The 24,181-nt window shown below is 33.4% G+C and overlaps 3 protein-coding genes across 3 annotated transcripts; all 3 read left to right on the top strand.

Moving 5' to 3' along the window:
* The first annotated feature begins 6,922 nt into the window (after positions 1 to 6,922).
* LOC144568658 (putative protein phosphatase 2C 32) lies at positions 6,923 to 8,412 on the top strand. Its single transcript, XM_078319033.1, has 3 exons — positions 6,923 to 7,701; positions 7,797 to 7,976; positions 8,084 to 8,412. The coding sequence occupies exons 1-3, from the start codon at positions 7,009 to 7,011 to the stop codon at positions 8,252 to 8,254; spliced, it is 1,044 nt and encodes a 347-aa protein (XP_078175159.1). The 5' UTR covers positions 6,923 to 7,008; the 3' UTR covers positions 8,255 to 8,412.
* A 3,186-nt stretch (positions 8,413 to 11,598) lies between these two features.
* LOC144568650 (putative protein phosphatase 2C 32) lies at positions 11,599 to 13,068 on the top strand. The gene is made up of 3 exons (XM_078319025.1): positions 11,599 to 12,377; positions 12,473 to 12,652; positions 12,760 to 13,068. The coding sequence occupies exons 1-3, from the start codon at positions 11,682 to 11,684 to the stop codon at positions 12,928 to 12,930; spliced, it is 1,047 nt and encodes a 348-aa protein (XP_078175151.1). The 5' UTR covers positions 11,599 to 11,681; the 3' UTR covers positions 12,931 to 13,068.
* A 3,064-nt stretch (positions 13,069 to 16,132) lies between these two features.
* LOC144568695 (putative protein phosphatase 2C 53) lies at positions 16,133 to 17,604 on the top strand. The gene is made up of 3 exons (XM_078319064.1): positions 16,133 to 16,913; positions 17,009 to 17,188; positions 17,296 to 17,604. The coding sequence occupies exons 1-3, from the start codon at positions 16,218 to 16,220 to the stop codon at positions 17,464 to 17,466; spliced, it is 1,047 nt and encodes a 348-aa protein (XP_078175190.1). The 5' UTR covers positions 16,133 to 16,217; the 3' UTR covers positions 17,467 to 17,604.
* The last annotated feature ends 6,577 nt before the right edge of the window (positions 17,605 to 24,181 follow it).

Here is a 24,181-nt window from a genome sequence, read left to right as displayed (position 1 = left end):
AACGGTAAAAAAATGATGACAAATTAACTTATAAATCATTTTTTACTGCTTGACTTTATACTAAATTAGTTTAAAATTTTATAAATTTGACATGTAAACGTATCACTCATGAAATATATAAGTTTGAAACTAATCAGATAGATTTTTGAGTGAAGCTCACAAAAAAAAAATTGAGCTTAAGAACACCCTAATTGTACTTAGTCAATTTGTATAAAAAAAACCGAGGCATTATTTGAATATTGTTCTTACATTTTACTATGTCCATTTCCAAATTTGTTATAAAAAAAAAATATTAAATTACCCAAAGTTAAACTTATATTAATAATAGTTTATAGAAAATTATTTTGTATTCATAAATGTTCTGTACAAAATAAATATTTCTTCAAAATATCAAAGATATCTACAATGATAAACAATACAATCAACCGTTCGTAAATGTTCTGTACAAAATAAATATTTCTTCAAAATATTAAAGATATCTACAATGATATAAATAATGCAATTAACCGCACAATAATTCAACATACGAACATAAAAATTGAATTATTTTAAGAATTATATTGTAGCTTAGATACATCAAACATATAAATTTTAAATGAGAAAAATTAGTTTGTATCAAGCTTCTAAATAGCTAGCTATAGCGCCGCTATAGCGGTTTTGGACCCAGAAAGCTAAGCTACGGGCTAAAACTGCGCTAATCAAGCTACGACCGCTATAGCGGTAATAGCGGTCTGCTATGCTACATGGGTTATGATTTTGCAATTTTTTTTTTCTGAAAACATGATTTTGCAATTTTAATGGGCCTTAATATCTAGATTGGTTTTTTTTTTTACTTTATTAAGCTATATCAATACAATGGAACATGTGCGGGCTATACCGCTATATCAATTAAATTTTGTATCATGCATTAATATATGGTAGTGGTATATTTTGAATATAAAATATATCGATAGTTTTTGAATGAGGGATATTTTGAATGACAATTTGAACTTTGTATTGGTTTAATATGAATAATATTAGAACTTCTTAATTAATTTGATATTTTTTTTCTTGATGAGATATTTTTACTAGGCAAAGCCTTCTATGGACATAAGGACCTATTTGTAAAATGAACATATTTTTATTTTTAAAGTTCAAACAGTCGATCCGAACCGTTCATCTTGTTCTCCATATTAATATGTGCTTGGAGACCAAATTTTACATTTTTCTGATTTTTTTTACTATTTATTAAGATGGGTACAAAATTCAATGGTCTGAATTTGATAATTTTTATACCCATCTTAATAAATAGTAAATAAATTCAGAAAAATGTAAAATTTGGTCTCCAAAGATATATTAATATGGAGAACAAGATGAACGGTTCGGATCGGCTGTTTGAACTTTGAAAATAAAAATATATTCATTTTACAAATAGGCCCTTATGTCCATAGAAGCATCACTCTTTTTACTATTAGTAGAAATATAAAATATAATTTTTGAAATAAAAAAACGCTATTTATAATAGCTTTCGCTATAGCTCCGCTATTCGCTAAAGCTTTTTTTTTTGGTCTCCCCGCTACACCGCTATAAACGCTATTTAGAAGCTTGGTTTGTATTCATAAATGTTGTGTACAAATAAATATATTTTTGTGAAATATTAAATATATCTACAATGATAAACAATACGATTAACCACGCAATAATTCAACATACAAACATAAAAAAATGAATTGTTTTAAGAATTATATTGTAACTTAGATACATAAAACATATATCTTAAATTATATTGAACGTACACAATATCGATGTGTGATATAATTAAATAGTTTGGAAACTGAACATCATTTATATAATATCAATTGCTATTTTGAGAGGTGATTTTTGTTTTCTCTTATCTTATTGTTGAAATTTATAAAATAGTAAATATCTGAAACTGTGGAACTGAATTGAAATTATACGGTCAAGTCTTTCTTTTTTCACTTAAATATTTCCCTACTTCAACTAACGGAATAATTAATTACTAGTATCATACCCGTGCGTTGCAAAGGGGACATATTATAAGAAACAAATATATCAATGAAAATAATAATTATCTAAAAATTAAAACACATGTTAATAGAAAATTTATATGATTCTATATTTTTAATTAACTTTAATCGTGATCTCTGATAACAATTTGATGATGTGATGATTTTTTATTTTTAAGTACCAATGATATCAAATAATAGCTTGATTCGAATCTAATATCAAATATCATACAACAATTCAATATTAACATATAATATGATATCAAAAAACATAAATAAAAAGTGTTATCGTGCGTATGTATAGGATATACACACACACAAACATATTATAAGAAAAATATATATTCACACACACGTTCCAATTTATATTCTTCTTTGTTTCCAATTTAGAATACACACACATACACACACACATTGATATATTCTAAATTGCCCACACCAATATGTATAGAAAACAAAGAAAGAGAAATAAGGAAATAAAAAAAAATGATTTCCATTGTGATCCATAAAGAAACAAAGAAGTAAGGAAACAATAAATAAGAAAATGGAAGGTGGAGTCTTCTCAATTGAAGAGGAGAAATATGAAAACAAAAAAGGAAACAGATAAATATATCGCTAAATTTCAGAATTTATTCAATTTTAATTGTAACGTATCGTGTGGCAACATATGTGGTGGATATGTTTTTAACTAAATTTAGACTTCTATACATAAAACAGATGCATTTAATCAAAAGAAGACAAATTATGTAATTGGAGAGCTGAGATAAAATCTGAAGTTTCATCTCTCAATCGTAGCCGTTGGCGGATCGGACACCCAACGTGCTTAATAATAGAATAGAGATTCAACTGTATATAAAATTGTGAAATCGAAGCAACTTTTCGTTGGTCAATTCCACTATTTACTTCCATCTTTAGCTATATATATATATATATATATATATATATATATATATATATAGAGAGAGAGAGAGAGAGAGATGAGCTACGGTGAGTTGCGAAGTAAAACGACTATTTTACTTTACACTCATATTTTGTGATTTTAAAGTTCAAAACGTCGATCCGAACCGTTCATCTTGTTCTCCATATTGAAATGTGCTTGGAGACCAAATTTTACTTTTTTTGGAATTTTTTTTACTATTTATTAAGCCACTTTGAAAATCGCCGATCCGGTGGTACATAATTTTTTACTGTTTTTTTACAGTTCATCCGAATTTTCAGATTTTCAAAGTGGCTTAATAAATAGTAAAAAAATTCCAAAAAATGTAAAATTTGGTCTCCAAGCACATTTCAATATAGAGATCACATCTAACGGTTCGGATCGATGTTTTAAACTTTGAAAATGAAGATATTGCGTGAAGTAGAAACGCGTTTTACTTCGCAACTCACCGTAGCCCATCTCTCTCTCTCTATATATATATATATTTCCTTCTTTGGAAAAAAAAAACAATTTAACCACTTTTCTGGGAAATTTCATATAAATTCTAATTAATTAAGCCCAATTTTACTGTCTGATTTAATTTTGGACAAATTAAAAAATTGAATTCCTTGAGAAGATTTGGACTCACAATAAAATACTTGATAATAAGTTTGGCCTCGTGACATATACATACAAATTAAGGTTGTGCAATTTTTTTTTTTTCTATATTTCATTGTGTTTGTTAATTTGGTTGAATGTGAATTAGAGAATGTAAACAGGTTGGTACCGGTTTGGTACAAGAAAGATTGTAGAATGGGGCATACAGATCTAATGCCATTCGGACTTGCAAATCCATGGGTATATTCATGGAACAACGAAAAAAATCATCCCATAAAAATATTAGCACATGAAAGAAATCAAGTGGGTCTCCTGTCAATTAAAGAGACCGAATCGTCTGCCCCTCGGGGGGCAGGAAATTCCTGCCCCAGAGTCACTGCGGGTGGGTCCTCATTTAAAAACAGTAACAATAATTAAACCTTTTAACAGTAACCGGTCCCACCCCGCAGTGACTCTGGGGGCAGGAATTTCCTGCACCCCGAGGGGCAGAAAATCCGGTTCCTCACCATTTGACGGATTAACTGAGGCTTGAACTCTTTATTTCATAGTTTAGGCCTCAACCAAAAATGGCCACTAGTTTACTCATATACCATAATGCTGTTGATCTTATAAAAAGGAGAAGCTACTAACATTTCAAATCAAAAAGATAAAACATAAAAAAAAAAAACATTATTACAAACTTTTCATTCATTTATTTTCCTTTTGGCGAACGAATAAAATAAATCAAATGTGAGAGTCAACTTTTATAATAAAAAAAGGGGGTAAAGTTTGATTTTATTTGCTTGCTTAAAAAATTATAATGGACCTTGTGATATTAAAATGATCTGCTCCGTTTAATGGGCCATAAATGGATCCAGTTCTACTAATCAATTAAAGGACAATTTTGGGCTTCGGCCCAAATTAGAATGCGATCCGCGTTGCTGAACTTTCTGGGTATATAATAAAACGTGTTGCGGCACCATCAAGTATGACAAATGACAAAATTAAAAGTTGAATCTAAAAAAAAATAAAAAATAAAATAAAAGTTATTCACAGGCTTGAAAATCGTTTGATAATTCAACAAATCGTTTTTTTTTTTTCAAATATATTATTCAAGTCATTTGATAATTCAACAATTCAAATCGAATTGGGTTGGGTTGGGTTTGATTTCCAACAGTTGAATTTCATATCGCTTGTCAATTTAGATTAAATCAAACTAGATTAGAATCGTTTGAAAAGTACTTTTTTAATTTCAAATCTTGAATCACTCTTTGAATCATTTTGAATTATCTGAACGCAGATTCAACAATTCAATCAAATTTACTAATTTAGGTCAATTTTAAGATCTTTCAAATTTAAATAAATTTAGGTCAATTTAATTTTCCAAAATTATCTGATCAGAATAAATTCAACTTTTCGAGCCGATGTCCAATCTATTGTTCAATCTGCATTGAGATTCGTGCAAAAATTATAATTGAAAACTTAAATATTGAGTTTGTATTGGCAGAAGTGACAATCTGACCATTTTCCTCTTCATAAAAATTTATTATTAACTGCTTATCAAAACAATTTAGTATGCGTGAAATTGCACCTTTTAAGTATAATTCTTTAGAGAATTTCTAGCAATTGTTGGGATATTTTTTTTTTCTAACAATATTGTAGACGCTACATTAATATTGATACTTTTTGCGCCTGAACGATGAATACTGTACAAATCTAAATTTGTACACACAATTTTGTTTTATAAATTTACTTTTTGACACATTAAAATTTTGTCAAGGTTTATTTACACTTGTTTTGATAAAGAGAAATCGTTAAAAGTCTACATTTTTTTTTTTTATATCTACATGCATGTTCGAATTTTGACGTGTTAAAAATAAAATCTCATACAAATTTCAATTTGTACACAGTTTGTGGATCGTGCAAGGATTAGTGCAAGAATAGAGAATTGAAATTAGTAGATGAGAATAAAGAAAAAATAGTAATTTTCATATTACTATGAAAATGATGTAATTCAGATTAGTAAAAATATTGTTTAGATTAATACATTTGAGTGATCAAGGAAGACAAAGATAACTTAGTTTTATAAAGAAGGACAAAATAGACACTTACATTTCAAAATTAAATTAAATTAAATTATAAATTCAACTTAAATTTTCATATTTGATCAAGACATGGGAAATAAGAAAGGATTCAACTTAGTAAGAGAAAATAAGAAATTTCAAAGTTTTGATAAGAAAATTGGTTATTTTGAAAGTTTTGATGGGTACACTAGAAATTCCGAAATTTTTATTAATAATATTAAAATCAACCAAATTAAAGAAAATGATATCACTTTTCTGGAATTTCCATAAATAACACTTCAACTGGAAGCGGAATTGGGGCTCAATTCCGCTAGATATTATCTTGCGGTTTTTTTTTTTTTGAATAGAAATACAGCGAAATTAGCAAAACAAAATTTAATTTCACTGAATAATTCAACAAATATAGGAACTTAAAAAAAACTAATTCTGCTAGATAATCCAGTGAAGTTGGGCTCATGCAATTTCGCATAATCCAATTTCGCTAGATAATCCAGTAGAAATATCATATTTTAAAAAATAATGATGTTATTGTCTTTAATTTTATTGATATTAATATTATTAATAAAAATTTCGGCTAGAAATTTTGCCCCTTTTTAATTTTTATTGATTAGTATAGTACGTGGACCAGGATTGTTGTTAGGTATAATTTTCTATAAAAATGATTGCTTCTGGAGAAAGAAGCTTCTAAAATTCAGATTCCTGTTCAAAAAACACAAGCTACATAGGAAGGAAGGAGGCCAATTCAATCCAGTTGGCAGCTAACGAACAGTACAGCAGGATTGATTCTCTTTGGTTGATTCAGTCTCAACTCTCAACCAAAACCAAACCAATAACTGCTAGCCTTACAAATACGAAAACTTCCTTTTCAATTCGTTTTACCTTTTCGTATAATTGCTCGTGCTGTAATTTTACATGGTCAATTCAATTCATGGATAAATTAATTATTTATCAGATCATGCGTTGACTACTCACACAGCTTCAGTCAAAATTCTAGACGAAGCAACAAACACAATCTCACCATATACAGCTAATCAATACATAACACGTGTCAGCTGCCTTAACGCGAATCCAACTCATTTTCTTACGCGAGATTTACAAAGTTTGACCGGTGTTTGGTCGGTTATGAGTTGTTCCTGCGTGCTTACTTTTAGTTATGTCGTACTATCTCTTTTTAAATTCAGAATAAGTTATACAAGATTTGACTGAATGTAAGAGAAGGTGACAACTTATTAAGTTTAGATGATCCGGCGGCACATCTGAACAGAAGTACACTTCCTATAAATATGAGCCGCCATCCAAACATGGCACTTTCACCAGAAGAGAAAAACAACTCAAAAAAAAAACAGAGAAAAAAACAAATCAGGAAAAGTAAACAGTTGAAGACTTAGCAGTGATCAATTCTTCCATGGCATGCTCCGTCGTAATTCCGACACCGCCGTCTCCGGTAGCTTTCTCCTCACCTCAAAACACCTCTCTGAACCCTCCACGTCGCCATGGCACAGTCACGACTTCTCTGAGCTTGAAGCAAGTCAATCCGAATCCCAAGAGGAAAATATCATCTCTATTGATCGACATACCTAAAGATAATTCAAGAAAGAACAATTTCTCGATCAATGAATTAGAGTTGAGATCGGATGGGAGGAGAGAGGTGGTAGAACAAGGGGTAGGTTTTGCTGTTTGTTGTAAGAGAGGAAGGAAGAAGCTTCGAATGGAAGATAGGTATCTTACCATGCCATACTTCAATGAAGAAACCAAAACAGCACTCTTTGGTGTATTCGATGGACATGGAGGTAGCGAAGCAGCTGAATTTTGTTCTAAAAATATTGGTCAATTTATAGTAGATGAATTAGAAAAGAGAGATGGCGAAAGTTCTGAAGCTGTTAGAAATGGGTATCTAAGAACAGATGAAGAGTTCTTAAAAGGAGACACCAACAAAGGAGGAGCATGTTGTTTGACAGCCTTGTTTGACAGTGGCAATCTTGTAATTTCTAATGCCGGTGATTGTCGTGCGGTTCTGAGTAGAGGCGGCAAAGCAGAGGCTCTTACCTCTGATCATAAGTTGGCTAGGATCGATGAAAGAGAACGAGTTGAGAAACTTGTAAGTTCATTTTACATGCGCTTAATTTCGTTATGTATTTTCCTTCTCTCTATATATTTTTTTTATTTACTTGTTTGATTTTTGTTTTGTTACAGGGTGGATTTGTGCATTGCCAGAGAGGTATATGGCGTTTACAAGGCTCACTAGCAGTGTCAAGAGGAATTGGGGATTTGTTTTACAAACAATGGGTTACACCAGAACCCGATACCAGTACTATCAAGATCGATTCTGAATCCGAGTTCTTAATTCTCGCTTCTGACGGCCTATGGGATAAGGTATGTTTCACCATTTGATACATAACATGTTTATTGAGATCTTTTTCTGGTAAAATATTTAGATTGCATGGCGAAATGTTAATTGGATTGAACTGGTATTGTTTCAGGTGAGCAATCAGGAGGCAGTAGATATGGCAAGAACATTTTGCACGGGCGAAAAAAGTGATATTTCGCCGCAATCTGCTTGTAAAGAACTCGCCGATCTTTCGGTGAAACGAGGCTCTTTGGATGATATTACTGTTATGATAATCCTTCTACAACAGTTTGCTACAAATTAATTAAGATCATAGGCAAGGTAAAATTGAGAGGTTTGATTGACCTGCTCTAAACTTGTATGGTACTAACAGATAGGTAGGATTGGGATGGATTTAATTGTAATTTTTTTTTTTGCAAGTACTTTTGGTGATCTTGCAAGTATTTAGTTTGTAAATAGTTGATGATTTTTCTCTTTTTTAAAGAGAACTGCTGATGATGTTGGAAATAAATCTGTTGTTAATTCTTTTAGGAATAATATTGAACTGTGATTCAGATCTCATCCGTTGATATTGATTGAGATTCGCATATAAAAAGGTTTTTTTCATTGAGGTTTGTGCATCAGTGTTGTAAAAAGCAACCGTTTAGACTGATTAATCGGTCAATTAGTCGTTGGCGGTGATCAAACCGTCGCGTATTTTCCTGACTAATCAGCAGATTATTTATGATTATGACCGATTATTCTCAATTACATGTGGCAAGAACTATCCGAACAACGTGCTGAATCAAATATACTGACAAAACGGGTCAAAAATCATCCATTTTATATTTTCCGCACGTACCATCCATCGAGAATCCAGCACAAGGAGAGACAAATGTGTGCTGCGTGGCTAGTATTTTAGATGTTTTTTACGATGAAATAGATATAATCTTTTTTCTTTTTTAAATACTTGGTAAACAGGGGCGGAACTAGGATTTGAACATAAGGGGGGTAGGGGGGGGGGGGGGGGGGGTGGTTAAACATCAATTAAAAAAAAATTATAACGCAGCTGTTCTTTAACTTTGTTTTTGTTTTCTGAATTTCTTCATATGCTGTTTTCTTCAAAAATTGATTAATTTGTGTCTTTTTTTGTGGTGAACTGGAAGAGCCAAAGAGATGCTCAATTGCTCTGGGATTTCTTTCTTTCAAGCATTCAATGACATTTCCTTTTTCTTTTCTTTTTTCTCTATACGGTAAACTATCCAAATTCCATCAAGAAGTCAAAAAGTTACCTATTTTTTTTAATATTGATGGTACACAAATCTAGGAGTCAAGATTGCAAATGGGAAATAAAAAACTCAGAATTTGCTCCTTAAATTTTATTTTTAGACCCTATAAGTTTGTAATAATACATAGGGGGCTGCTATGTACAAAAAAATAACATTTACTTAAACTTTTATATATTTGATTAAAAAAAAAAATTGAAAGGGTGGCTTAGCAGAAGAGTATTATGTTCCGCCCCTGTTGGTAGAGACTATCAAGTTGTATAAAATAAATGTGTTTAGGTCACATACTTACACAATATAAAAAGTCTTTATTTTCACAATATTCCAATATCCCTAGAGTTGTTGTACCCAAAGGTCGAGAGTTCGAATTCCCCTTACGACTTCGCAGCTTCTGTGAAGGTTTAAAAAAAAAACAATATTCTAGTATCCATTAACACTATGCTATTTGTTGCATAGATATAAGTAAATCTGAGTAAAAAAATCTATTGATATCATTATTAATAAAAAGAAAACATTGTCATACATAACAATTGAAGTTATGTTTGGTTCGGTCGGATGTTGTTTATTGAAATCATTATAATACCAACAAAATTAGTAGAACTAGGGCTGTATAAAAAGTTCGTGACTCGTGAGTCACTCGAACTCAGTTCAGTAACGAACACGCTAACAACTCGTTTATTTAAAATTCGAGTTAATCTAACTAGAGTTGAGTAACTCATGAGTTAAACGAGTTGAGTTCGAGTTGGACTCAACTCGTGACTCGTTTGATTAATGATTTCCTTCGTAATTTTCAGCCCATTTTATTTTCCCAACTAGATGTGACTGACCCAAGTTGACCCAACTTATTTCATTTGATCATTTTGTTGTGGATTATTTGTTAATTCAATATTTATTCTCATATTATTATATAACAACAATCATCAGTTCAAATATTATACATTTAAACACCTTAAACGAGTTGACTCACGAGTCATGAGCCAACCCGACTTACTATCTTCTGAGTTGAATTCGAGTTGTCCATAACTCGAGCTAACTCAGCTCGTTAGCAGCCCTAAGTCGAACCAATAAAACCGGTCGGTTAGGTTTAGTCGGTTTTGAGAAGTCTAAACCGAACCGATCCATTTAAACCGAAATTATTCAAAATTTCAACCGAACCAATCCATTTAGACCCAAAAACCAATCCAAATATTTAAACCAAAATTTTTCAATTCAGTTAAAAATCGAACAAACCGAACCGTTTGAACACCCCTAACAGTATCCATGACATTTTATTCTAAATTATATAAAAAATTATACATAAATATAAAAAAAATTAAAAAAATAGAGTTCAATTGACCCTATCAATGTATATATATGTCCACCCCTGAGTTTGAATATGGCCGTCTGATAAGAATCCAAATCAGTCCCACCCATACATATAATTAATACAGTCTCTTTAAAATTTGTGTTTATATATAATCGAACGTATCAGATTTAAACTCAAACAGTGATAAGAATAATGACAAGAGGGGGCTCAGTGCAACAAACTTGGGATAAATCATGGGACGGAATTAGGTAGGAGGGGTCGAAGTCAAGCAGGAAATGGGTCACTTTGTTTATGTGTGTTTCGTGGCATTTCTAGAAACAGAGTAATGAAAAGGTCTTTAGAGGCAATGAAAAACAGAGTAATGGAGGAATTTCAGATGTGGATGAAATTTTGTAATGGGGCAGGAAACAAGAAGGGAATTGGTTAGATGAGGTTCAATGTAAGTTGGTTGTAACTTTGGTAGCCTCTACCAATCTTTTCAAAGAAAAGAATTCTCTAGATTTTTCTTTTTTCTTGAGAGAGAATTCTCTTGAATTACTCGGGTCAGCTTTCATTGTTTTGGAATTACTTCAATTTTTGCCGACTTGTGTAATTCCAATTTATGTGGCGAGAACTATCCATGAAATGACATGACCAATTTAATTACGTGCTGTAATTTACGTGGTCAATTTAATTACATGATCGATTTATGGATAAATTAATTTATGAGACCACGCATTGACTAGTTACACAACTTCAATCAAAATTCTAGATGCAACAGCAAACACAATCATATGTCAGCTGTATTAACGCGAATTGTACTCTTTTCTTCAGCAAGTTATTACAAAGTTTGACCGGTGTTGGATCGGTTATGAGTTGTACCTGCGTGTTTATTCTTAATTATCTTATACCATCTCTTTTTAAATTCAGAATCAGTTATGGACTGGCCATAACATAAAGAAGAAAGTTATAAAAGATGATTTGACTGAATATAAGAGAAGTAGTGACAATTAAGTTTAGATGATCCGGTGGCACATCTGCACACACTTCCTATAAATATGTGCCGCCATCCATACTTGGCACTTTGACCAGAAGAGAAAAACAACTCAAAAAAAAAAACAGAGAAAAAAACAAATCAGAAAAAGTAAACAGTTGAAGACTTAGAAGTGATCAATTCTTCCATGGCATGCTCCGTCGGAATTCCGACATCGCCGTCTCCGGTGGCCTTCTCCACGTCTCAAAACAGTACATCTCTAAACCCTCCATGTCGCCATGGCACAGTCACGACTTCTCTGAGCTTGAAGCAAGTCAATCCAAATCCCAAGAGGAAAAGATCAGCTCTATTGATCGACATACCTAAAGATAATTCAAGAAAGAACAATTTCTCGATCAATGAATTAGAGTTGAGATCGGATGGGAGGAGAGAGGTGGTAGAACAAGGGGTAGGTTTTGCTGTTTGTTGTAAGAGAGGAAGGAAGAAGCTTCAAATGGAAGATAGGCATCTTAGCATGCCATATTTCAATGGAGAAACCAAAACAGCACTCTTTGGTGTATTTGATGGACATGGAGGCAGCGAAGCAGCTGAATTTTGTTCTAAAAATATTGGTCAATTTATAGTAGATGAATTAGAAAAGAGAGATGGCGAAAGTTCTGAAGCTGTTAGAAATGGGTATCTAAGAACAGATGAAGAGTTCTTAAAAGGAGACACCAACAAAGGAGGAGCATGTTGTTTGACAGCCTTGTTTGACAATGGCAATCTTGTAATTTCTAATGCCGGTGATTGCCGTGCGGTTCTGAGTAGAGGCGGCAAAGCAGAGGCTCTTACCTCTGATCATAAGTTGGCTAGGATCAATGAAAGAGAACGAGTTGAGAAACTTGTAAGTTCATTTTACATGCAGTTAATTTCGTTATGTATTTTCCTTCTCTCTATATATTTTTTTTATTTACTTGTTTGATTTTTATTTTGTTACAGGGTGGATTTGTGCATTGCCAGAGAGGTATATGGCGTTTACAAGGCTCACTAGCAGTGTCAAGAGGAATTGGAGATTTGTTTTACAAACAATGGGTCACACCAGAACCCGATACCAGTACTATCAAGATCGATTCTGAATCCGAGTTCTTAATTCTCGCTTCTGACGGCCTATGGGATAAGGTATGTTTCACCATTTGATACATAACATGTTTATTGAGATCTTTTTCTGGTAAAATAATTAGATTGCATGGCGAAATATTAATTGGATTGAACTGGTATTGTTTCAGGTGAGCAATCAGGAGGCAGTAGATATGGCAAGAACATTTTGCACGGGTGAAAAAAGTGACATTTCGCCGCAATCTGCTTGTAAAGAACTCGCCGATCTTTCGGTGAAACGAGGCTCTTTGGATGATATTACTGTTATCATAATCCTTCTACAACAGTTTGCTACAAATTAATTAAGATCATAGGCAAACTAAAATTGAGAGGTTTGATTGGCCTGCTCTAAACTTGTATAGTACTAACAGATAGGTAGGATTGATTTGGGATGGATTTAATTGTAATTTTTTTTTTGCAAGTACTTTTGGTGATCTTGCAAGTATTTAGTTTGTAAATAGTTGATGATTTTTCTCTTTTTTAAAGAGAACTGCTGATGATGTTGGAAATAAATCTGTTGTTAATTCCTTTAGGAATAATATTGAACTGTGATTCAGATCTCATCCGTTGATATTGATTGAGATTCGCATATAAAATGGTTATTTTCATTGAGGTTCGTGCATCAGTGTTGTAAAAAGCAACCGTTTAGACTGATTAATCGGCCAATTAGTCGTTGGCGGTGATCAAACCGTCGCGTATTTTCCTGACTAATCAGCAGATTATTTCTAATTATGACTGATTATTCTCAATTACATGTGGCAAGAACTATCTGAACAACGTGCTGAATCAAATATACTGACAAAACGGGTCAAAAATCATCCATTTTATATTTTCCGCACGTACCATCCATCGAGAATCCAGCACAAGGAGAGAGAAATGTGTGCTACGTGGCTATAGTATTTTAGATGTTTTTTACGATGAAATAGATATAATCTTTTTTCTTTTTTAAATGTTTGGTAGAGACTATCTTGTTATATAAAATAAATGTGTTTAGGTCACATACACAATATAAAAAGTCTCTATTTTCACAATATTCTAGGAGTGAGTCTATGGTACTATGCATATTACGGGTTGGTCCGTGCTACGGTTCAATATTTGAGTTTTCAAAATCCTAATGGTCGATCCGAACCGTTCATCTTGTTTTCCATATTAATATGTGTTTGGAGACCAAATTTTACATTTTTTGAAATTTGTTTACTATTTTTTTAGATATTTAGAAAATCACTTGATCTGAAAATTTTGGACCATCCAGAAACAGTGATTTTCAATAAATCTAAAAAAATAGTAAAAAAATTTCAAAAAATGTAAAATTTGGTCTTCAAACACATATTAATATGGAGAACAAGATGAACGGTTCGGATTGACCGTTAGGATTTTGAAAAGTCAAATATTGAGCCGTAACACAGGCCAAATCGTAATATGCATAGTACCATAGACTCACTCATATTCTAGTATCCCTTAACACTATGTTATTTGTTGCATAGATATAAGTAAATCTGAGTAAAAAAATCTATTGATACCATTATTAATAAAAGTAATACATTGTCATACATAACAATTGAAGTTATGTTTGATTCGGTCGGATGTTATTTACTGAAATCATTATAATACCAATAAAATTAGTCGAACTAGGGTTGTATAAAAAGTTTGTGACTCGTGAGTCACTCGAACTCAGCTCAATAACGAATTCGCTAACAACTCGTTTATTTAAAATTCGAGTTAATCTGACTCGAGTTGAGTAACTCATGAGTTAAACGAGTTGAGTTTGAGTTGGACTCAACTCGCTCGTTACAATTCGTGACTCGTTTGATTAATGATTTCTTTCGTAATTTTCGGCCCATTTTATTTTCCCCACTAGATGTGACTGACCCAAGTTGACCCAACTTATTTCATTTTATCATTTTGTTGTGAATTATTTGTTAATTCAATATTTATTCTCATATTATTACATAACAATAATCATCAGTTCAAATATTTAACATTTCAACACCTTAAATGAGTTGACTCACGAGTCACGAGCCAACTCGAGTTACTTTAGTTAGCGAGCCAGCTCGGCTCAATATTATCAACTCGAGTCAACTCAACTCACTATCTTTCGAGTTGAATTCGAGCTGTCCATAACTCGAGCTAACTCAGCTCGTTAGCAGCTCTAAGTCGATCGAACCAATAAAAACCGGTCGGTTAGGTTTAGTTGGTTTTGAGAAGTCTAAACCGAACCGATCCATTTAAACCGAAATTATTCAAAATTTCAACCGAACCAATCCATTTAGACCCAAAAACCAATCCATATATTTAAACAGAAATTTTTCGATTAAGTTAAAAATCGAACAAATCGAACCGTTTGAACACCCCTAACAGTATCCATGACATTTTATTCTAAATTATATAAAAAACTATACATAAATATAAAAAAAAAATTAAAAAATAGAGTTCAATTGACCCTATCAATGTATATATATGTACACCCCTGAGTTTGAATATGGCCGTCTGATAAGAATCCAAATCAGTCCCACCCATACATATAATTAATACAGTCTCTTTAAAATTTGTGTTTATATATAATCGAACGTATCAGATTTAAACTTAAACAGTGATAATTAAGAATAATGACAAGAGGGGGCTCAGTGCAACAAACTTGGGATAAATCATGGGACAGAATTAGGTAGGAGGGGTCGATGTCAAGCAGGAAATGGGTCACTTTTTTATGTGTGTTTCGTGGCATTTCTGGAAACAGAGTAATGAAAAGGTCTTTAGAGGCAATGAAAAACCGACATCAGTAGTGGCAAGGCTAGTGTTGGAGGAATTTCAGATATTGTGGATGAAATTTTGTAATGGGGCAGGAAACAAGAAGGGTATTGGTTAGATGAGGTTCAATGTAAGTTGGTTGTAACTTTGGTAGCTTCTACCAATCTTTTCAAAAAAAAATTCTCGAGATTTTTTTTTTCTTGAGAGAGAATTCTCTTGAATTACTCGGGTCAGCTTTCATTGTTTTGGAATTACTCCAATTTTTGCTGACTTGTGTAATTTCAATTTATGTGGTGAGACCTATCCATGAAATGACATGACCAATTTAATTACGTGCTGTAATTTACGTGATCATTTTAATTACATGATCAATTCATGGATAAATTAATTTATGAGACCACGCATTGACTAGTTACACAACTTCAGTCAAAATTCCAGATGCAGTAGCAAACACAATTACCATATGTCAGCTGTATTAACGCGAATTGTGCTCTTTTCTTCGGCGAGTTATTACAAAGTTTGACCAGTGTTGGATTGGTTATGAGTTGTGCCTGCATATTTATTTTTAGTTATCTTGTAGTATCTCTTTTTAAATTCAGAATCAGTTACGGACTGGCCATAACATAAAGAAGAAAGTTATAAAAGATGATTTGAAGGAATATAAGAAAAGTAGTGACAATTAAGTTTAGATGATCCGGTGGCAGATCTGCACACACTTCCTATAAATATGTGCCGCTATCCAAACTTGGTACTTTGACCAGAAGAGATAAACAACTCAAAAAAAAAAAAAAAAAAAAATCAAGAAAAGTAAACAGTTGAAGACTTAGAAGTGATCAATTCTTCCATGGCATGCTCCGTCGCAATTCCGACATCGCCGTCTCCAGTGGCCTTCTCCACGCCTCAAAACAGTACATCTCTAAACCCTCCATGTCGCCATGGCACAGTCACGACTTCTCTGAGCTTGAAGCAAGTCAATCCGAATCCCAAGAGGAAAAGATCAGCTCTATTGATCGACATACCTAAAGATAATTCAAGAAAGAACAATTTCTCGATCAATGAATTAAAGTTGAGATCGGATGGGAGGAGAGAGGTGGTAGAACAAGGGGTAGGTTTTGCTGTTTGTTGTAAGAGAGGAAGGAAGAAGCTTCAAATGGAGGATAGGTATCTTACCATGCCATACTTCAATGGAGAAACCAAAACAGCACTCTTTGGTGTATTTGATGGACATGGAGGTAGCGAAGCAGCTGAATTTTGTTCTAAAAATATTGGTCAATTTATAGTAGATGAATTAGAAAAGAGAGATGGCGAAAGTTCTGAAGCTGTTAGAAATGGGTATCTAAGAACAGATGAAGAGTTCTTAAAAGGAGACACCAACAAAGGAGGAGCATGTTGTTTGACAGCCTTGTTTGACAATGGCAATCTTGTAATTTCTAATGCCGGTGATTGCCGTGCGGTTCTGAGTAGAGGCGGCAAAGCAGAGGCTCTTACCTCTGATCATAAGTTGGCTAGGATCGATGAAAGAGAACGAGTTGAGAAACTTGTAAGTTCATTTTACATGCGCTTAATTTCGTTATGTATTTTCCTTCTCTCTATATATTTTTTTTATTTACTTTTTTTATTTTTATTTTGTTTCAGGGAGGATTTGTGCATTGCCAGAGAGGTATATGGCGTTTACAAGGCTCACTAGCAGTGTCAAGAGGAATTGGGGATTTGTTTTACAAACAATGGGTTACACCAGAACCCGATACCAGTACTATCAAGATCGATTCTGAATCCGAGTTCTTAATTCTCGCTTCTGACGGCCTATGGGATAAGGTATGTTTCACCATTTGATACATAACATGTTTATTGAGATCTTTTTCTGGTAAAATATTTAGATTGCATGGCGAAATATTAATTGGATTGAACTGGTATTGTTTCAGGTGAGCAATCAGGAGGCAGTAGATATGGCAAGAACATTTTGCACGGGCGAAAAAAGTGACATTTCGCCGCAATCTGCTTGTAAAGAACTCGCCGATCTTTCGGTTAAACGAGGCTCTTTGGATGATATTACTGTTATGATAATCCTTCTACAACAGTTTGCTACAAATTAATTAAGATCATAGGCAAACTAAAATTGAGAGGTTTGATTGGCCTGCTCTAAACTTGTATAGTACTAACAGATAGGTAGGATTGATTTGGGATGGATTTAATTGTAATTTTTTTTTTGCAAGTACTTTTGGTGATCTTGCAAGTATTTAGTTTGTAAATAGTTGATGATGTTTCTCTTTTTTAAAGAGAACTGCTGATGATGTTGGAAATAAATCTGTTGTTAATTCTTTTAGGAATAATATTGAACTGTGATTCAGATCTCATCCGTTGATATTGATTGAGATTCGCATATAAAATGGTTATTTTCATTGAGGTTCGTGCATCAGTGTTGTAAAAAGCAACCGTTTAGACTGATTAATCGGCCAATTAGTCGTTGGCGGTGATCAAACCATCGCTTATTTTCCTGACTAATTAGCAGATTATTTCTAATTACACTAGTGGAAAAACTGAAATCAGGATCGGCTTATTTGGATCGGCTGTATGAACTAACCGATACTAATACCTATCTGGATCGGTTTTATCAATAAAACCGACACTAAAAGCTAATGAAAGCACAGCACATGAACTAATTGGATCGGTTCCTAGCTAAGAACCGATCCAGATAGTACCTGGATCGGTTCTAAGCTAAGAACCGATCCTAATACTTGCAAAAAAAAAAATAGTATCAGGATCGGTTGTTTATAAACAACCGATCCTGATACTTTTTTTTTTGTTTTTTGTTTTTTGTATAACCAACTTTGAAAAAAAAAAATAGTATTAGAATCAGTTGTTTCAAATAACCAATCCTAATACTATTTTTTTTTTTGCAGAACCAACTTTGTATGGTGCGCTGTAGTCTAAAATGCTCTGTTTGAATTAAAAACAAATTGGCACAGTGACAGCTTCAAAATTGAGATAGCAAATTTCATTTTATAATTAAATTTAAGTTTAATTGATTTATGAATTGAAATTTCTACAAATTAGTTTTTTTTCAATATTTTAACATATTTATGTTTGTAATTTTAATATTGAGAAGTATATGTAATTAGGCATTTGTGTTATATGTAATTAGTGTGGTGATTAATAGAATATATATATGGCTGTTGTATATGGCATATGGTTCAATTATAAAATTTTTTTGATGAAAATTAATGTAATTTATATTATTAAAATTTATGTGATAATATAATTAATTATTTGACATTGATATTTCATTTTGAAGTCATTTTGACTATTGAATTTTTTTATACAATCATGCATGATGCATCAATGACTTGTGCCATATAATAATATACATAGGACTTGAACCCTTGTTGTGTGGGGTTGTGAAGGAACGAATACGAACATCAGCATTTGGTCGATCGGAACCGTTAAAATGAAAGAATGTCATATTAATTTCACCATTATAAAATTTGATACAGTTCGGGATTCGTTTACTAGTTCATCAAAGCAAAACAATATAGCAACATCGCACGGTCGTAAATAGTTTACGTTGGATCAAAACTTACAGTTGTCGGGCCTTCGGCACTTTTATGTTATTAAAGTTCCATGTTATATCTTGATCATTTTAAAAATTATTACATGTCATTTAATTACAGACCCACCGTTGGATGATCATGCAGAAATAAACGGCCTGCATTCCATTTAACAATTTGATGCCATTAATAATAATAAAATTGTACAAAATTGATCATAGTAGAGTTGATTTGGCCATACAAACACAAATAAATATTTTTTATATTTTTCACATTTTTCTTAATATTTATCCGTGTACATGCATTACCAAACAGAAAAGAAAATAAATGGTAGCCGTTTGATGGTTGATAGCCCATCAATATGAATGGGGTTTACCTCAGTGATAGTATCAGGATCGGTTGTTTATAAACAACTGATCCTGATACTATTTTTTTTTTCAAAGTTGGTTTTGAAAAAAAAAAGAAAAAAAAAAGAAAAGAAAATAGTATCAGGATCGGTTGTTTATAAACAACCAATCCTAATGATAACTCCTTATATGTCACACCCCAAATCCTGCGGGTCTGACAGCCTGCCGCGTGTATAAATCAAGCGTCACATATAAACGCAAGGCAGTGGATCTTTTATATGCATTACCAGTATCCTCATTCGCTTCAAGATCCGAAATAAACCTGAAAATAATCGGGAGGGTGGGGGTGAGAATAAATTCTCAGTGCGAATTTGCCACAGTTCAGACTATTGGACTTGCAATCAAACTCTATATTAAAAAATGAAACCCAAACTCAAAACAGTTCAAACAGATATATATATATATTCATAAATAACAGAATGCCAATGCTCGACAACAATTTAATCAACCTGAAACACAGTTTACGGAATTTCCAAGATGAATTTCAAACACAACATATATTTTGGCTTAACTCGATTCATAACTCAGTTCATTAGGGCTTGTAGCAATTACAGATGTTCTTTCGAGCTGAACCATTATCAAACCCACATCTGTAGGGTTACTGATACCTACAGATGGCCAACCGCTGGACCCTTTATCTGACACCCATCTGCAATCGCTTGGCTTAACAGTTTATTAAGGTTTGGTTTGAATCATATAAAGAAAATCCTTTTTAGAATCGTTTCCAATATTCGTCATATTCAATTGACCTTTCAAATGCATTAACACGTAGGAGAATGCCACCGAGCCATAGACGTTACACATGTCACCCACGATTTCCAATCACATCTCATAACATAATCACCCTCCCTCGTCCCAACCGGTACTGGGAATATCGAGGGCCGTTCACCTAAGGCCATTTAGGATCCTAGGAATCCAAGTCAGCATACAGCCCGACTTGGCAAATTCATTGGATCCAAGTGCTTAACTTCATAAATCCATTCACAATCAAAATCATTTAGTTCATGGTGACTTTCAATCAAAATCAGATCACAATAGATCAACATAACCTATAACCATACCAGCATGCAAATCATTCAATTCAGGTCAATTCGAGTTTAATTTGATTGGGCTATGCAAATGCTTTACACAATTCAGTGATGCAATCAATGATATTCAACATGACAAACGAATACACAGTTTAATTCCTGAAAATAAAGTATCAAACAAGTCCAAGAATCCCGCACCTTATTATGACGAGCGTACCGCTTAGTTACGGATCGGGCGTCTCGAATTACCTCGCGATATCTTGCTCGACTGAGCCTACACCTATATTATACGTTTACTTGGTTTAGTTCGGTTACATTATCAAAACTTAAATTCCAAAAGCCGTCTTTTAATTCATCAATTCTTTTATACCTTTCGGCTCATTTATAATCATTTTAATTCAAGTCCAATTCCAAATTTACATATATATATGGTCGGCCCTTTTGACGTATCAATTATTTTATTCCAATTCAATTTAATTAAAGGCCCATAATTTAGCAAGGGTTTAAGCCGCTAATTAACAATTCACAATTTACTCCAAGTCCATTTATAACATTTCTAATGCATAGGCCGGCCATAGCCTCAAACAATTTACATCTTACAAGTTGGCCCCTTATATTTATACAACTCATATAAGGCCTTATATTTTACAATTCATACCCCTTATTTTTATCAAAATTCCCAAGGCTTGTATTTTGCACGAAACAACCCTCAATTTAATTTATTTACATTGTTGGTCCCTGTCAAGTCAAGGGCTGGTACACACACAAAGTCAGCACCATAAAACCAGCAAAACAGAGACAAGCCACAGGTCAGATCAGAACAGGCACATCAGAAATTAATAACACGACTCAAGGCTCAAGTCAGCACCATTTACCGGGAAAATCAACAACCCGAGCAAAGGTGTAATTAACTATAATTCCCTTTACAAAATCCTAACTACAATTCCCTTTAATTCATACAAATCACTATGGTCATATATTTTACAATTCCGACCATTAATAAAATCATTTTGCAATATAACCCCTTATACTTAATTTATTCGAGCAATTCGATCGAGTCGGGAAAATCAACAACCCGAGCAAGCAATCTCAACATATCAAAGATCCGATACAACAACAATTGAGCTTTCAAAACCGTTAATTAAAAATTACCCAATTTAGGTGTCTCTCTTAACAAGCCGATTTTCAAGGTGTCACGCTTTGCTTTTGGCAATGATCAAATCAGCAAGCAAAGAGGAAGGAAATGCTTCCTAGCACCGAAATAGCACCAAGGCAGCACCAAGCCATCACCATCACGGCACCAAGTTACACCGGGGCAGCGCCACGCCTAAACCCTAGTTTCTAGGGTTTCACGGGAGGGGAGGGGAGGCGGGAAAAGAGGAGGAGGGGGCAGGGGTTTCGGGTGGGTCTGGTGGGTCGGACCGAGAAGGAAAGAGAGGAGAGAGTGGGGGCGGCGGGCTGCTGGTCGTGGCAGCGGCGGAAAGGGAGGGGGCGGGCCCCCTGTTTTCGGTGTAGAAGAGAGGAGAGGGAGCGGGGTTTAGGGCTGTCACGGGCAGAGAGGAAGAGAGGAAAGCAAGGGGGCGGGTTTGGTGGTTTCGCCGGCGACGGGAGAGGGGAGGGCGGAGCCCCCTGGGGTTGGCGCTGAAGAGAGGAAGGGGCGGACATGGGGGGTTGTTCTGTCACGGTTTGGGAAGGAGAGGAGAGAAAGAGAGAAGGAGAGATTAAATTGGGCTGCTTTGAGATTCGTGCTGGGTTGTGATGAGGGGTTGATATAATTCCAAACTTTATATTGCAACATTTAAGATCCGTGCTAAATGAATCAAATGGTCTAAACAATTCAGAGTTGAAACATTGTTTCTTTTAATTGGTTTTAAAGTCTGTTTCTTTTATAAATTCGAATCGAAAGTTCATATTATTTTTGTAACTATATTTGTACATATAATTTGTGTATTTATCTCTCAATTTAAGATTCGAATAATTCGATCTCTTTTTATGTAATTATATATATTCCATTAGTTCCCTAAAAATTATAAATGAACGAGAATTATAATTTATATAATTTATTTGTACGAATAATTTCGTATAATTATACTCTTATTTGGAATTCAATTACTTATTTATTCACCCGAATCCAATTAAATCCATTTCTTCTTTTCTAAAAATTCAAAGGAATTGTAACGGATTTTCTAAGTTTCTAATTTACCGAATAATTATAATTTACTATATAGTGCTATCTTTTATTTTATTTCTAAATCTCTAAATTTTATTATACATAATTTCATACATTATTTATATTCTGAAATTTTAGTTTCGTTTTAGTTGGTCAGAAAATTTCTGAACGATCGTTAAGTTAATGAAACTTTTTATTTAAGTCAATTGATCGATTTATCAATTTAATCAAGTTTTAAAATTTCAGAATGTAACATTATATAACCTGCTTAGGGTTCTTCTTATTTTCATTTCGTGCCTCTCATTTTCAACTTAGCGTCTCTCTCTGTCTCCGTATCTCCCTCTCAAAATCCTCAGTACTCTTTGTCAGCGAGAAGGCAGGGAGAAGACGCTGCAGAGTCGCCGTTTATGGCGCCTGATGGCGGTGGTCGGTGCAGTGTCAGCGATTCTCTTGGCGACAGCTATCAGTTCTAGAAGCTTCCCGAAGCTTTGGATATCGAGCAACAGCTGTAAATGCTCCGTGGGTGAAAGTGTGAAACCTTCTTTTCCAGATTAAGTACGAATTTTGTGAAGTAATGCACGAATTAACAACAATTCATCTAAATTTTTCATGCTTATTTTCTGAAATAGGATGCAAGGAATTACTCTGGTATGGTGGAGGATTGCTGTTGCGATTATGAGACCGTCAATCATATAAATAAGGAAGTCTTGGATGGAGTTCTTCAAGAACTTGTTAAATCTCCATTTTTCAGATATTTCAAGGTGATACACCATACCACTTACATTTGGTAACTTATCAGTTTAGATGTACTGGTACAAATTGGTTTCAGCTTTACTCTCCATTTATAAAGAAAATTGGAGGTTCTGCAAAAAAAAAAAAAAAAAAAAAAAAAAAAAAATAGTATCAGGATCGGTTGTTTAAACAACCGATCCTGATACTATTTTTTATTTATTTATTTATTTATTTTTTTGCAGAACCATCTTTGAAAAAATATAGTATCAGGATCGGTTGTTTAAACAACCGATCCAGATTATTGTAGTATCAGTATCGCCTTCATCAGGATCGGTTGTATTCCGATACTAATATGCGTATATAACCGATCCTGATTCCATATTTTCCACTGGTGTTATGACCGATTATTCTCAATTACATGTGGCAAGAACTATCTGAACAACGTGCTGAATCAAATATACTGACAAAACGGGTCAAAAATCATCCATTTTATATTTTCCGCACGTACCATCCATCGAGAATCCAGCACAAGGAGAGAGAAATGTGTGCTGTGTGGCTAGTATTTTAGATGTTTTTTACGATAAAATAGATATAATCTTTTTTCTTTTTTAAATGCTTGGTAGAGACTATCATGTTATATAAAATAAATGTGTTTAGGTCACATACTTACACAATATAAAAAGTCTCTATTTTCACAATATTCTAGTATCCCTTAACACTATGCTATTTGTTGCATAGATACAAGTAAATATGAGTAAAAAAATCTATTGATACCATTATTAATAAAAAGAATACATTATCGTACATAACAATTGAAGTTATGTTTGGTTCGGTCGGATGTTGTTTACTGAAATCATTATAATACCAATAAAATTAGTCGAACTAGGGCTGTATAAAAAGTTCGTGACTCGTGAGTCACTCAAACT

The sequence above is a fragment of the Carex rostrata genome, chromosome 2 (genome assembly GCF_964058835.1).
Source record: "Carex rostrata chromosome 2, lpCarRost1.2, whole genome shotgun sequence".
NCBI lineage: Eukaryota > Viridiplantae > Streptophyta > Magnoliopsida > Poales > Cyperaceae > Carex > Carex rostrata.
The sequence above is the reverse complement of the archived record's forward strand: the minus strand, read 5'-3'. Positions and strand labels throughout refer to the sequence as shown.

Excerpts from the sequence above, each read along its gene's own strand:
- LOC144568658 (XM_078319033.1), top strand. The coding sequence starts at position 7,009 with ATGGCATGCTCCGTCGTAATTCCGACACCGCCGTCTCCGGTAGCTTTC. Across the intron at positions 7,702-7,796 it reads GAGAACGAGTTGAGAAACTT|GGTGGATTTGTGCATTGCCA; the intron begins GTAAGTTCATTT and ends GTTTTGTTACAG. Across the intron at positions 7,977-8,083 it reads CTGACGGCCTATGGGATAAG|GTGAGCAATCAGGAGGCAGT; the intron begins GTATGTTTCACC and ends GTATTGTTTCAG.
- LOC144568650 (XM_078319025.1), top strand. The coding sequence starts at position 11,682 with ATGGCATGCTCCGTCGGAATTCCGACATCGCCGTCTCCGGTGGCCTTC. Across the intron at positions 12,378-12,472 it reads GAGAACGAGTTGAGAAACTT|GGTGGATTTGTGCATTGCCA; the intron begins GTAAGTTCATTT and ends ATTTTGTTACAG. Across the intron at positions 12,653-12,759 it reads CTGACGGCCTATGGGATAAG|GTGAGCAATCAGGAGGCAGT; the intron begins GTATGTTTCACC and ends GTATTGTTTCAG.
- LOC144568695 (XM_078319064.1), top strand. The coding sequence starts at position 16,218 with ATGGCATGCTCCGTCGCAATTCCGACATCGCCGTCTCCAGTGGCCTTC. Across the intron at positions 16,914-17,008 it reads GAGAACGAGTTGAGAAACTT|GGAGGATTTGTGCATTGCCA; the intron begins GTAAGTTCATTT and ends ATTTTGTTTCAG. Across the intron at positions 17,189-17,295 it reads CTGACGGCCTATGGGATAAG|GTGAGCAATCAGGAGGCAGT; the intron begins GTATGTTTCACC and ends GTATTGTTTCAG.